The following is a 15,595-nucleotide window of genomic DNA, read 5'->3' on the forward strand; positions in this document are numbered from 1 at the left end:
AGACGTCAGGTACCACAAGCATACTTTTTGGAGCAATTCGGACCACATGATGAAGTGGCAAGATTAGCCAGGCAACACACCAAGCCAATACGTGACAGGGACAACGATTAGTTCCTCACTGTAAGGAAGCTTCAACATTTCCGTGAAGGAAACTCACTGCAAACATGAACCTTCATTGGTCAATTCAGAGTAGGACTAGCAGAACACAAACACTAGACTTTATGTGTGCCCATATGTCTGGAACAGTAGCAGAAACGACGCGAAACGTAGTAGCTACATGTCGATCATATGAAGATTTCAGAGATAAGTTTCTCTCACGCTATCGGTCGAGTGAAGCGCAAAATAGGGTGACATATGTTACAAAATCCATACTTTGAAAATTCAGGAGAGAAGAGCCTGTTCAATTTTTCGAAGCAATGGCAAAGAAAAACCAGTGTTTGGATGTGCCATACAGCGACGGAAAATTGATTAAATTGTGTACCCTGAAGCTGCCACTAAAATACTAACAGTCACTGGTAGGGCGAGGAGGCAATGACGTGGAAGCCTTCAAAAGAATTTTAAGAGAACTATAATTCATATTCTCAGAAAATGAGGCAAGAAAAAAGCGAAACCTTCGTGAAAACGTGAATGAAAGCCAGCGAAATGCACCGGATACCACATGAAGGAATGTCAGCTATTACGTACCGCGTGATAACTTCGCGCCAAGAAGTGACAATAGATTCCAACAAAGAAACGGTTACGTTTACAGGACAAGAAATGGCAACGGTTATGCACCCAGGAATGACAATAACTATTACAGAGGGAATAAGGGCAATCGCAATGGTTATTGGAAGACAAACAGACCTACAAATTTACAACAACGAAACCCGTATCCACAAGTCGAACAACAACAGGAATGACGGAAAGAAGACGTGGAGATAAAGCCACCAAACCTCGATAAATGTTCGAACTGACGATAGAGCGCCCAAGCCAAGAAGAACAGCACACCTACCCTGGCATGCTCCAGCAGCGTAACAAGAAAAATACAAACACTTTGACACGAGAGGTGAAAGATGAAGGAACAGACCCGCAGGGACCGAAAGAAGTCGAGATACCGCAAACATCAGGTTGGACGGGAATTAATTGGGAATATTTCGCAAACAACGGACTACCAGGACAAAATGAAGCAGGCATAACGAAAGTCGAGTTAAAAGCAAAGTAATTAGCATTTCATAGTTATTTAATACTGAAACTAGGGAGAGCCGATACCAAGAGGATAACGTACCGTCGAGAAAGATAAATATTCTGTCACGACAGGCAGTAAATCAGGAAACAGGAAAGCAGGGATCAGGTAAAGGCAGGAAAACAACAACACGAAGAAAACAAACTACCAGAGGCAGGCACAACGGGAAAAGAGAATAGGGGCGGAGTGATTATAATTTTGGAGTTATTTGAGGCTAAGATCAGGGAAGACGAACTTTAGGAGGATAATGTACAGTTGACGGAAGTTGAAAATATATTACAATTGGGCGCAGGTCCGAATGTGTACCATGATGGAAGATACAGGGATGTAATAAGGGCATTTAGATGGGATTATTTGAGAGTTTCCACGAAGAAAGAAGAGGCAGATGTAGTTGAGCTGAGGGAAGACGAAATTAAATGTGGAAAAGAAGCTGTAGAAGAGAGAGAGATACTGGTAGAGGCAGAAGATTCGAATTTGAAGGTAAAGATCTTGAAGCTACTCACGTATGATTCAATAGAGGATGCTTCAATGCAGGGAGATGAGGAAGAACAGAGCAACCGATAGAAATTCAACCTGTTATGAAGGCCATGGTAGCAGAAATCCCATTTAATGTAGTCACAGACAGCGGAAACGAGCAAACAGCGATTTCAGATAACTTGTTTAACCAATGCAATGCTAATGAAGAATTACCGATCTTGAAAATGTAAAAGATTAAAGTGAAGCGTCTCATCAAAACTCATGCTGGGTATGTCAATAAACAAACAAGGTTAACTCTTTCTTACCAAGGTCAAAAGACCGAAGCCAATTTCGTTACTATACTGAAATTAACAGTGAACATCATAACAGGTGAACCAAAGACAAGCTGTGATAAACGTGGGAAAAGGTAGTGCCACCTTTAAGAGAACTACATTTCTCTTTGAGCCACGGCTGTACAGTGTCAAATGTAAGTGGAAGAGCAAGAACCTTCGAGACCTAAGGAACGATGTTCCACCACTCAAACAAATTGGTATAGACAGAATGAACTGTGAATAGGTAAAAGTTTAGGATTTCATCATGTAAAACCTATAAAGGCATGATGAATAATCTCTTATAGGCATTAGTAAATAATATCAATAAAGCCTTCAAGTATGTTTCAGACAGGTTGTGACCAGGAATCTGAGGAAAAGAAGAGAGAGAGAAATGAGAAGTACCTTAAATTTTTATATGCAGCAACTTCTAGTGGCATGTAGAGTTTGCAGAGGTGAAACGCATAAATCATGACCTAATAGCATGACATACTAACATGCCACACCACGATACCACACATAATGAACATAAGGAGTCTCATTAGCTTAAGAGATCAGGATCAAATTGTAATCTGATAGAGAAACTAGAACTGTAACGCAGAGATAGGACTTCGAATCATGTAAAGAATTTCTTAAGGGGCGTAAATTAGGCATAAAGTAAATTCTAAGAAAAGATTTTTGTACTCAAACCTCCTGCAAGAAACAGTCAACTGCCCATGACGATGCGGCGGACGACAACTGAAAATGTATGTGGGACGTGAATGGACGAGATCAACGATGTTCTACGATGCGGAGGCGCCGCAAAGGCCAAGAGATGGATGGTGATTTGTAACACCAAACTATGGCAACATTCTGTTACAAATCGACGAAGAATAACGCTGCCCACCCGAACGTTTACCGACAAACATTTCACACAAGTTCTTCAGCTTCATGCAAACACATTCGTCGCCAGCCTCACGCAAGAACATTCGTAGACATCGTATGAAAATACTGGTCAAAATTAGGTAAAGATCTGCGTCAGACACTGAAAAATTGAAAAAAACACAACCATTAACATAGGACTTTGATTATTTATACCGATTTGATGCAATTTACATCTCTCTATACAGTATGTATATGTGTCTGAGTAAGAAGTGTATAACAGTTTTTCCTAACCTTCGTTTCATGAGTCTTCTGTAAAGTAATGTTTTATGTACTTATAGTCTTAGTTAGAATAATATGTTGCATGGGGGCTTAATTAAATTTTATGCATGCAAATACTTTTATAATTTTAGTAGCTGAATGTCCGATTACGAAGTCTCGTAACCGGTTGGCCCTGACCAGTATTTGTACGCAATCTGACTGCATAGAACAACAACAAAGAATGAAAGAAAACTTCCGTTAACACAATTAATTAATTAAGTCCCCAGCAACTATAAAACCTACGAAACAACAAAACACAAGTGTAGCTGTTCTGTGTGTGGAAGTGTGATTCAACGTACACATCTGGCACGGTTCTTCCTCAATAAGACCAGATATTTTAAACATCATTTATACTGAAGTAATAAAAAAAATAAACAGAAATACTATAATTGCACATAGAAACCAGAAATACAGTCTAATACAAGAACACGAGCCAGATGCTTTGTTGACTGAACCTGTGACAAATAGGCATTATTGTTTAAGACATTGAAATAATGAAAAAAAAGGAATTTTTTTTACCTTCATATATATTGACGAAAAGGTACACTCTGATCATTACAGCATCCCCAATCCAACAACATCTGGTGTCTAGCCCATCAAAACAATACTACAACTTCTGAACAAGCACTCACTAGCGCAACTTCTCAACTACGACTCGCTACTGCCACATCTCAACAAGCACTCTCCACCACGACTTCTCGATAAGCACTCTCCACTACCACATCTCAACAAGCACTGCCTCCTGCTACTTCTCAATAAGCACTCTCCACTACGACTTCTCAGCAAGCACTGCCAGTGGAGGCGGCTGAATAATACTCTTTGGCGCAATCTCTGGCGCTGTGGCTCAGTGTAGCCACCTTTCAATGTTTAAAAAAACCTATATATAAGCAACATTTTTGTAAAGTTAATTTATTGTCGATGAGCATAATACTTTAACGTTTTATTCATGCATGATTATCAACGCAATATTTCCTAAAAACCACTTTGTCTACTAGAATAATATTTTTTTAGAATAATAAATGTAACATTGTTTGTGGCTATAATATTTCTGAAATTTGTGTGGTTTATTACTGGAGAATTTTTTTAAAAAATTTTATATCAGTAAGATTTACTAAAAGAATATTTTTATGCTAGTACTATTTGCAATAATTGAATATAGACATTGCATTGTTTGTATTATGTGTAAAGCCATTTAAAATTTTAGGAAAATGTATAGATCGGAAAGAAAATTACAATGTAAAGTCATTAGCTAAAAGGTTCAGATTAATATTAAAGGATTGATATGAAAAGCTCCTCATCTTCGGTACAAAGTGTAAAATCCAAACAATACATTTAAATAAATAAGAAAAAGAAATTAATATCAGTATTTAAAAAATTATAGTCTTCACTTAAGGGAGCCGGCCAGAGTGGCCGAGCGGTTCTAGGAGCTCCAGTCTGGAACCGCGCGACCGCTACGGTCACAGGCTCGAATCCTGCCTCGAGCATGGATGTGTGTGATGTCCTTAGTTTAGTTAGGTTTAAGTAGTTCTAAGTTCTAGGGGACTGATGACCTCAGCTGTTAAGTCCCGCAGTACTCAGAGCCATTTGAACTATTTTTTTTTTTTTTTTCATCAGTCTACTGACTGGTTTGATGGGCCCGCCACGAATTCCTTTCCTGTGCTAACCTCTTCATCTCAGAGTAGCACTTGCAACCTACGCCCTCAATTATTTGCTTAACGTATTCCCATCTCTGTCTTCCTCTACAGTTTTTGCCCTCTACAGCTCCCTCTAGTACCATGGGAGTCATTCCCACATGTCTTAGCAGATGTCCTATCATCCTGTCCCTTCTCCTTATCACTGTTTTCCACATATTCCTTTCCTCTCCGATTCTGCGTAGAACCTCCTCATTCCTTACCTTATCAGTCCACCTAATTTTCAACATTCGTCTATAGCACCACATCTCAAATGCTTCGATTCTCTTCTGTTCCGGGTTTCCCACAGTCCATGTTTCACTACCATACAATGCTGTTCTCCAGACGTACATCCTCAGAAATTTCTTCCTCAAATTAAGGCCGGTATTTGATATTAGTATACTTCTCTTGGCCAGAAATGCCTTTTTCGCCATAGCGAGTCTGCTTTTGATGCCCTCCTTGCTCCGACCGTCATTGGTTATTTTACTGCCTAGGTAGCAGAATTCCATAACTTCATTGACTTCGTGACCATCAATCCTGATGTTAAGTTTCTCGCTGTTCTCATTTCTACTACTTCTCATTACCTTCGTCTTTTCCGATTTACTCTCAAACCATACTGTGTACTCATTAGACTGTTCATTCCGTTCAGCAGATCATTTAATTCTTCTTCACTTTCACTCAGGATAGCAATGTCATCAGCGAATCGTATCATTGATATCCTTTCACCTTGTATTTTAATTCCACTCCTGAACCTTTCTTTTATTTCCATCATTGCTTCCTCGATGTACAGATTGAAGAGTAGGGGCGAAAGGCTACAGCCTTGTCTTACACCCTTCTTAATACGAGCACTTCGTTCTTGATCGTCCACTCTTATTATTCCCTCTTGGTTGTTGTACATATTGTATATGACCCGTCTCTCCCTTTAGCTTACCCCTACTTTTTTCGGAATCTCGAACAGCTTGCACCATTTTGTATTGTCGAACGCTTTTTCCAGGTCGACAAATCCTATGAAAGTGTCTTGATTTTCTTTAGCCTTGCTTCCATTGTTAGCCGTAACGTCAGAATTGCCTCTCTCGTCCCTTTACCTTTCCTAAAGCCAAACTGATCGTCACCTAGCGCATTCTCAATTTTCTTTTCCATTCTTCTGTATATTATTCTTGTAAGCAGCTTCGATGCATGAGCTGTTAAGCTGATTGTGCGATAATTCTCGAACTTGTCAGCTCTTGCCGTCTTCGGAATTGTGTGGATGATGCTTTTCCGAAAGTCAGATGGTATGTCGCCAGACTCATATATTCTACACACCAACGTGAATAATCGTTTTGTTGCCACTTCCCCCAATGATTTTAGAAATTCTGATGGAATGTTATCTATCCCTTCTGCCTTATTTGACCGTAAGTCCTCCAAAGCTCTTTTAAATTCCGATTCTAATACTGGATCCCCTATCTCTTCTAAATCGACTCCTGTTTCTTCTTCTATCACATCAGACAAATCTTCACCCACATTGAGGCTTTCAATGTATTCTTTCCACCTATCTGCTCTCTCCTCTGCATTTAACACTGGAATTCCCGTTGCACTCTTAATGTTACCACCGTTGCTTTTAATGTCACCAAGGGTTGTTTTGACTTTCCTGTATGCTGAGTCTGTCCTTGCGATAATCATATCTTTTTCGATGTCTTCACATTTTTCCTGCAGCCATTTCGTCTTAGCTTCCCTGCACTTCCTATTTATTTCATTCCTCAGCGACTTGTATTTCTGTATTCCTGATTTTCCCGGAACATGTTTGTACTTCCTCCTTTCATCAATCAACTGCAGTATTTCTTCTGTTACCCATGGTTTCTTCACAGCTACCTTCTTTGTACCTATGTTTTCCTTCCCAACTTCTGTGATGGCCCTTTTTAGATATGCCCATTCCTCTTCAACTGTACTGCCTACTGCGCTATTCCTTATTGCTGTATCTATAGCGTTAGAGAACTTCAAACGTATTTCGTCATTCCTTATTACTTCCGTATCCCACTTCTTTGCGTATTTATTCTTCCTGACTAATGTCTTGAACTTCAGCCTACTCTTCATCACTACTATATTGTGATCTGAGTCTATATCTGCTCCTGGGTACGCCTTACAATCCAGTATCTCATTTCGGAATCTCTGTCTGACCATGATGTAATCTAATTGAAATCTTCCCGTATCTCCCGGCCTTTTCCAAGTATACCTCCTCCTCTTGTGATTCTTGAACAGGGTATTCGCTATTACTAGCTGAAACTTGTTACAGAACTCAATTAGTCTTTCTCCTCTTTCATTCCTTGTCCCAAGCCCATATTCTCCTGTAACCTTTTCTTCTTCTCCGTCCCCTACAACTGCATTCCAGTCGCCCATGACTATTAGATTTTCGTCCCCCTTTACATACTGCATTACCCTTTCAATATCCTCATACACTTTCTCTATCTGTTCATCTTCAGCTTGCGACGTCGGCATGTATACCTGAACTATCGTTGTCGGTGTTGGTCTGCTGTCGATTCTGATTAGAACAACCCGGTCACTGAACTGTTCACAGTAACACACCCTCTGCCGTACTTTCCTATTCATAACGAATCCTACACCTGTGATACCATTTTCTGCTGCTGTTGATATTACCCGATACTCATCTGACCAGAAATCCTTGTCTTCCTTCCACTTCACTTCACTGACCCCTACCAAGTCTAGATTGAGCCTTTGCATTTCCCTTTTCAGATTTTCTAGTTTCCCTACCACGTTCAAGCTTCTGACATTCCACGCCCCGACTCGTAGAACGTTATCCTTTCGTTGATTATTCAATCTTTTTCTCATGGTAACCTCCCTCTTGGCAGTCCCCTCCCGGAGATCCGAATGGGGGACTATTTCGGAATCTTTTGCCAATCGAGAGATCATCATAACACTTCTTCAAATACAGGCCACATGTCCTGTGGATACACGTTAAGTGTCTTTAATGCAGTGGTTTCCATTGCCTTCTGCATCCTCATGTCGTTGATCATTGCTGATTCTTCCGCCTTTAGGAGCAATTTCCCACCCCTAGGACAAGAGAGTGCCCTGAACCTCTATCCGCTCCTCCGCCCTCTTTGACAAGGCCGTTGGCAGAATGAGGCTGACTTCTTATGCCGAAAGTCTTCGGCCGCCAATGCTGATTATTTATCAAAATTTAGGCAGTGGCGGGGATCGAACCCGGGACCGAAGACGTTTTTGATTATGAATCAAAGACGCTACCTCTAGACCACGGGTACCCCTTCTTTTTCACTTAAGGGAGACAAATAACTAAGAAAGTTAACCATGTTAAAAATTAAAGTATACAAACCAGTAGAAATAAATAGAATAAGGACTACGTCAAGTGGCTGACCAATATTCAATGCTTGAAAAAAAGTGTAATTTTTGACTGAATTAGACAACGCTTCAACCATTAGAGTAAAACGTAAACCTGGATAATCAAAATCTAACATTTTCATTGTTGCTAACATACATTTATGCCCGACCCCATACACTTGGTCGCAGGCTCCAATCCTGCCTCGAGCATGAATGTGTGTGATGTTCTTAGGTTAGTTAGGTTTAAGTAGTTCTAAGTTCTAGGCGACTGATGACCTCAGAAGTTAAGTCGCATAATGCTCAGAGCCATTTGAATCATTTGAACCCATACACTTATTTCTGTTAGCATTAATGTTTCGTATACAGGGAGTGTAGTGGAACCAACATGAGATCATTGTCTGATTACACTTTCCGTACTGCCGTACTCTTCTGAACTCTGTTCATCATAAATTTCTAAAACACTCATAGAGCATCCTTGCGCAACTGTGGTAGGAAGACAGAGCAGAACCAGTCTCACACATGTGAGAAACTTACCATTTTTTTTAAAATGGAAAACCCATTTTATTCCATACGCAGTCAATAACTTGAGAACTCTCAATAATAATGGCGTTTGTTGCATGGTAATACATCAATTACATCCCCAAAAATTGGAACACGAAACTGACATGTGAAATGAACGAAACGCACCACTATTGAACTTCTCGCGATGCAAGCGGGACCCGCACGTTGCTCGTAATCGCGATATGATTGACGTACACATTCTTACTTTCACTGTTATCCCGAGGGCAGAAAGTAATAATAGGGATTCCTGCCACAATGCATGCAGACTACGGAACACTGTCAGTTGGTGTACGCCGCCCCATTACGCTGCCGGGGTCAACACTTCGCCTCTGCAGTTGTGTGCAGGAACGGGCCACAATCGGCGCTGTGTGTGGAAATGGCTTACTACGAAGCAGGCTGTTCTGTGTGCAAATACATTTAGATGCATGGCACCGACATACTGTATATTGTAATTTGTGTCCATCCGTTCTAGGCATTCTACATTTACATGTACATCTACATCCATACTCCGCAAGCCACCTGACGGTGTGTGGCGGAGGGTACCCTGAGTACCTCTATCGGTTCTCCCTTCTATTCCAGTCTCGTATCGTTCGTGGAAAGAAGGATTGTCGGTATGCATCTGTGTGGGCTCTAATCTCTCTGATTTTATCCTCATGGTCTCTTCGCGAGATATACGCAAGAGGGAGCAATATACTGTTTGACTCCTCGGTGAAGTACCGAGCTACTGAGCGTCTCTCCTGCAGAGTCTTCCACTGGAGTTTTTCTATATCATCTCCGTAACGCTTCCGCGATTACTAAATGATCCTGTAACGAAGCGCGCTGCTCTCCGTTGGATCTTCTCTATCTCTTCTGTCAACCCTATCTGGTACGGATCCCACACTGCTGAGCAGTATTCAAGCAGTGGGCGAACAAGCGTACAGTAACCTACGTCCTTTGTTTTCGGATTGCATTTCCTTAGGATTCTTCCAATTAATCTCAGTCTGGCATCTGCTTTACCGACGATCAACTTTATATGATCATTCCATTTTAAATCACTCCTAATGCGTACTCCCAGATAATTTATGGAATTAACTGCTTCCAGTTGCTGACCTGCTATTTTGTAGCTAAATGATAAGGGATCTTTCTTTCTATGTATTCGCAGCACATTACACTTGTCTACATTGAGATTCAATTGCCATTCCCTGCACCATGCGTCAATTCGCTGCAGATCCTCCTGCATTTCAGTACAATTTTCCATTGTTACAACCTCTCGATATACCACAGCATCAGCTGCAAAAAGCCTCAGTGAACTTCTGATGTCATCCACAAGGTCATTTATGTATATTGTGAATAACATGGTATTCACAGATGAGTAAATGGTTGATATGATATTATTGTACTGAGAATGTCACCAAAATGGCTGACGTGCAGCACGGTTGTATGCCCAGCGCTACACTAACAGACGTCATCCGATCTGTGCTATCTTCATGAATATTGTTAGAAGGCTTCGCGAGACAGGGCGGTGGATCCGGGGTGAAGGCATAACAGTTGAAGAACCAGAGACAGCTGTTGTGGCGGCCACTGCAGTAAACCCTCATGCAAGTATTCGAGAAATGGAGAGACTGATAGGAATCCCTCAAACCAGCGTGATGCGTATCTTGCAAACGCGGAGGTCCACCCATACCACGTGGCGCTACATCAAGGTCGCCATGACAACGGCGTTCGCATTTGCCTGGAATATTGTCAGTAAGTTCCACGGCAAGGGCATAACTTTCTGCATAGGGTACTGTTTACCAATGGTCCCACGTTTACGAACCATGGGAAAGTCATCTTCTACAATGTGCACTACTGGTCGCCAGGAAACCCCCACTGGATTCACCAGATTGAACTTCAAAGTCAGTGGAGTGTCAGTGTGTGGTGTGGTACTGTAAGACAGCACATCACTGACCTGTATTTCATTGATGGCACTCTTAATGGTCGGCAGTGCGAGCGGTTCCTGAGATATACCTTATTTGGACTGACGGAAGACCTACACCTTCATTTGTGTCAGATAATGTGGTATCAACGTGATGGAGGGCCTGCGCATAATACTATGGTGGCACGACAGGCACTAAACCAACAATCCTGACATCGGTAGATTGGACGGGGCAGCCCCATTCAGGGATTTCGAGCATGGTTGCCAGACCTCACCCCCTTGGAGTCTTTTTGCTGGCGACAAGTGAAAGCTGGATTACCGCTGCACATGCTGCAATGACACCACGAACACTGACAGCCGTGACTGGATCCGTGATGGAGCGCGCACAGCGATGTCGCCAAGTAAATGGCCGATCTCTTCGAGCATACGTTGTAGCGTTTCGGCTGTGAAACATGAGATTGTACACCGGCATACATTTTGCGCATTACTGAGAAGACGTATATTGGTTTTGTTGGTACTACTGTGCGTTTATGTATGCGTTGCACCATCTGCAACTTTTCAATTGTATCGTAGTCATTAAACATACTGAGTGACATGTCCTGTACCTGGCTTGTACCATTGTGTATCCTTCTGTGCGACCCTTTGACAGCCATTAATTTTGTTTACTCTGGTCGGTGGTTATCGGTATTTCGTTACCGTTAGGCCCGGTTTAGTACTGTCGAAAAGTTCAATAAAGCACGTATGAGTAAGCAGCGTCCTTGTTTTCATGACGGGTGACAGGAGATGTGTATGTTTCTCAGGCCACGTACTAACAGTGAGCATAGCAATATGTAAATACAGCGTTTGTCGCATCTTAGCCCGTCAATCAGAAGCAACATGGGGGTCACGCTTGCATCGTGGGAAGCGCAATTGCGGCGCGTTTCGTTCATTTCACGCATCAACTTCGCGTTCCAGTTTCTCGGGATGTAACTGATGTACGAGGGTTGTCCAGAAAGTAAGTTCCGATCGGTCGTGAAATGGAAACCACTGGGAAAATCGGGTAAAGCTTTGCACAGATGTGTTGGGCAGTGTCTCTAGTATGCCCGTCGATCGTGTCGCGTCGCTCTTTTCAGTTTTGAGTGAACAGTGAGCACGTAAAGATGCGTATGGAATAGTGTCTTCCGCCAAGTACGAGGGCCTGGTTAGAGATTTCGCCTGTGTCATGCAGCCCACATAACACAACTGTCGAGCAGTTCCTTCTTCATGCCAGTTCTCGGCCGCACATTGTAGGGGCAATGAAGACGCTCCTGCAGCGTTTCCGATGACATGTGTTTGATCACCCACAATACAGTCCGTAATTGGCTCCCCCTGAGTCTCATCTCTACTCACAAGAACAGCTGGCTATGAAGACAAAATTTTTCCGCAAACAACGAGCTGCAGACCAGTGCAGATAACTGGCCGAAAGCACAGGGGCTGCTTTCTATGACGAAGATATTGGAAAGTTGATACAACACTACGACAGCAATCGAAGTTGGTGCGGCGGCTATGTAGAGAAGTAGGTGGAAGGTGTACCTAACTGCTGCAAACAAAACGTTTCTGGTTTTCACTGTAGCTTCCATTTCAGGACCGATCGGAACTTACTTTCTGGACAACTCTCGTATTACGATGCAACTAACACCTTATTATTTTGATTCCTCGCGTTATTGATTGCGTATGGACTAATATGGGTTGTCCAATTTTAAAAAAAACATAAGTTTGCGTTGAGACCTATATTTGCATACGGTTTAGAATGTCTCCTAGTATTTACTTTCGTGAGCCGCTGCCGTACATTCATACCCGTGAAAGCCGTTTGTTAACATCTATTGCGCTGTCAGAGATATTGGCGGTGAAATGTTTAGGTGGGACTACTTGTATATCGATATAATACGAGATAATGTGAATGTTACGTAAAATCTGACTTCTGTACGTCTTGAGCATAGTAATGTTACCTATTTAAATAAGTACTGTAAACTGATTTTCTCTTTGGTGCTGTGTGGCTACAACGGCTTCAAAAATTGTCATACGTATCTTCGTATATTGTATATTTACATGTTTTGTGTCAAGTTTGTTATTACCCGTTAAATGAAAACATGGTTAAGATATTTCTGAGTTACTTCATATCCATGAGGATCATGTCACTTCGATCTGTGGAAGGTACAGGGTATTCACCTTTCGTTTGTACACTTCAGAGTTCATCCAACCCCATAAACTAAAATCTAATGTCGTAAGGTCTGGCGATCTTGGTGGCTAGTTAACTGTACTACCACGAGCAATCGAGAGATTAGGGTGTGGCTGTGATGTTCCCTCACTCATCTGGTAAAATGTGGAGGGGCTCCGTCAGGCTGGATGTACGTTGCAGTGAGTGTGGCCAAAGGAACTTCCTCAGGGTGTTCAACAAACGAATTTTCAAAAAAAAAAAAAAATGCAAATACTTCTATCCCTTCACTCGCTCTTCTAAGACGACGGGACTTATCAACATGATACCAATCGTACCGCACCAAACATCGGTCGAAGAACGAACTTGGAAATTTGTTTCTACTGTAGCGTGTATGTTTTCCTGCGACCTTCGATGGTTATTAGGAGTGTTGTTGTTTCTATTCCGCGTGAACAAGGCTTCATCAGTGAATGCTATTAATGGAAAGAAATGATGATTGTCCATTAACCAGTGACAAAATTCAAGTCGTGTGGTACTGTTGCCACTGTGGATATAGTGGACATACTGTATGTGAAATGGGTACAAGTTTTCCGCGTGTAGGACTACGCTGCACCGTTTCAACTATTGTTGCTGTTCCTGCACCGGTTGCTGAACTACACATTCAGAAGAAAAATGTCATCTTGTAAGAATACCTGTTTCAATCAATGTGCTGTAAACTTTGGTACACACTCTACGATAAGGAATTCGACCTGTCAGAAATCGTCCCGGTATTATTCGGCAGCAGCAGGAACAATAACATCGCAGAAGCCGAAAATATTTGCATATTTTTCAAAAGTATAGAAGTCTGGTATTTTAGCCAGCTCATATATAAACACAGATAACTGCTGCTTCTCTCTGATACACTCTCAGTTCCTCGCCCTACTAACACACCATGGACAACTGCACGTTCATCGGGCTAGTTAATGGCAGAAAGACATTCTGAGCAAAGAGGTTGAAAGCAACGAGGTAGGTTGGGCTAGAATAAAACGTCAGAGAGGTTGGGTGGATAACACACACGCGTGGGCGCCACATATAATAAATATACATTAAACGTTTTCTATTTCTGAAACCGCTCAGAATGGGCTTATGTCCTCATGACGTTTCTTGCTTCAAAAGGGCGTTCCTGTCATATCCCTGTACTGATCGTTCCTCCTGGGATACACTATATATCCACCATGTTTAGATTCATTGAGTGCATGATTTCTGTTTGTTGCTATCGCTACGAGCATCAATATGTGTGCACTATTGATTTTTATTTCCTTTAAAGTTGGCATATATTCATATGGCTGAAAGACGCCGCTTAAAGTAAACCATGCAAGAGATGGTCCATATTTTCTACGGAAACATGAAGGATCTCAGAGAATGCTAAGCTTGAGTCACAATTAGGTATCTTGGATAACTTGCTGGTAAGCGAAACTGGCGACATTGTATCATGTAGAACGTTTTCATCTTGTGTCCTGTGAACGGATAAGTAGCTCTCACAGTAGAATGGCCCTTTTTTAAGCCAAAATGTAACTATATTTCATTATTGCTCACACGTAATCATGGAGTATTTTTTAATTTTTTGTTCCTGTAGAGTCTTGTTTAATGTCAAAGTAAGAAACATATCGAAATCCAGCAAATATTCATGCACGTCACTTGCTGTTGCAGTGGAGCTGTCTTCCCGTTGTGCCAAGAGCGGAAAGCCGACAACCAAAGCCAGAGAAGCCGCCATACTCGTACATCGCACTCATAGCTATGGCCATCAGTTCTTCCCCGGGCCGAAAACTCACTTTGAGCGGCATTTACCGCTTCATCATGGAGCGATTTCCGTACTACCGGGACAACCGACAAGGCTGGCAGAACTCCATCCGTCATAATTTAAGCCTAAACGACTGCTTCATCAAGGTTCCACGCGACCGGGACATGGAGGCGGGTGCAAGCAGTGGCAAAGGTGCGTATTAGCATTTGTTCATGTTTGCTATGCAATGGGAGTATCGCTTCACACACTGACGTAATGGCTTCTGAAAAATCATTTAGATTTATTCATGTTCTATAAATGAGCAGCCAAGGGTATTACCTAATAGATCTCATCGGTGGAACTTACACTGCTGACCGTTATAATTGTAACACTAGGAAAACGGAATGCAACAAACGTAAACTGATATGAAGTGTACTAAAAAGTAAAAAAAATCTGAGTTTAAGCCCTGTACGGGCCGATCGGTCCGACCGGCCGCCGTGTCATCCTGGGCAAGGCACCATTTGATGCGGTATGGAGGGGCAGTGGTCACCACACCGCTCTCCCTGTCGTAGTTGGGTTTCTTGAGCTTGGGACCGCTGCTAATCTGTCGAGTAGCTCCTCAGTTAGCACCACAACGCCGAGTGAGGAAAAATCCCTGGCAGTATCGGAAATCGAAGACGGATCCTCCGCAAGGCAGGCAGCCGCGCTGACTCTCACAAGGGGATCACACCGTAACTGGATTTTTGTAGTTCTTTATACTTAGGGTAAGTGAAGTTCAGAACTCAAACACATCTCCCCCAAAGCAGATCGATGTAACTCCAAAAAATTCTTTAAAAAGAAAGACTGTAAAGTTTTCCAGTCATGATTAACATGCCAATATAAGGTAAATTTTTATTCAAGATGCAGTGTGGCTCTGTGATATAGTGCTTGGTCGCTGAGAGGAGGAGCCAGGGTTCGAGTCCATGTAGAATCAAATTGTTGACCGAAGGTACACGTTCAATGAGCATTTATCTCAAGCG

At 42.1% G+C, this 15,595-nt stretch overlaps 1 protein-coding gene across 1 annotated transcript in view; it reads left to right on the plus strand.

Moving 5' to 3' along the window:
* LOC126457367 (fork head domain-containing protein FD2-like) overlaps nucleotides 1-15,595 on the plus strand; it is a 61,459-nt gene that overhangs the window by 36,608 nt on the left and 9,256 nt on the right. Inside the window, exon 2 of the mRNA XM_050093615.1 lies at nucleotides 14,507-14,789. Coding sequence (XP_049949572.1) covers nucleotides 14,507-14,789 — 283 coding nt within the window. The remainder of the gene's footprint in view (nucleotides 1-14,506; nucleotides 14,790-15,595) is intronic.

The sequence above is a fragment of the Schistocerca serialis genome, chromosome 1, assembly GCF_023864345.2.
Source record: "Schistocerca serialis cubense isolate TAMUIC-IGC-003099 chromosome 1, iqSchSeri2.2, whole genome shotgun sequence".
NCBI lineage: Eukaryota > Metazoa > Arthropoda > Insecta > Orthoptera > Acrididae > Schistocerca > Schistocerca serialis.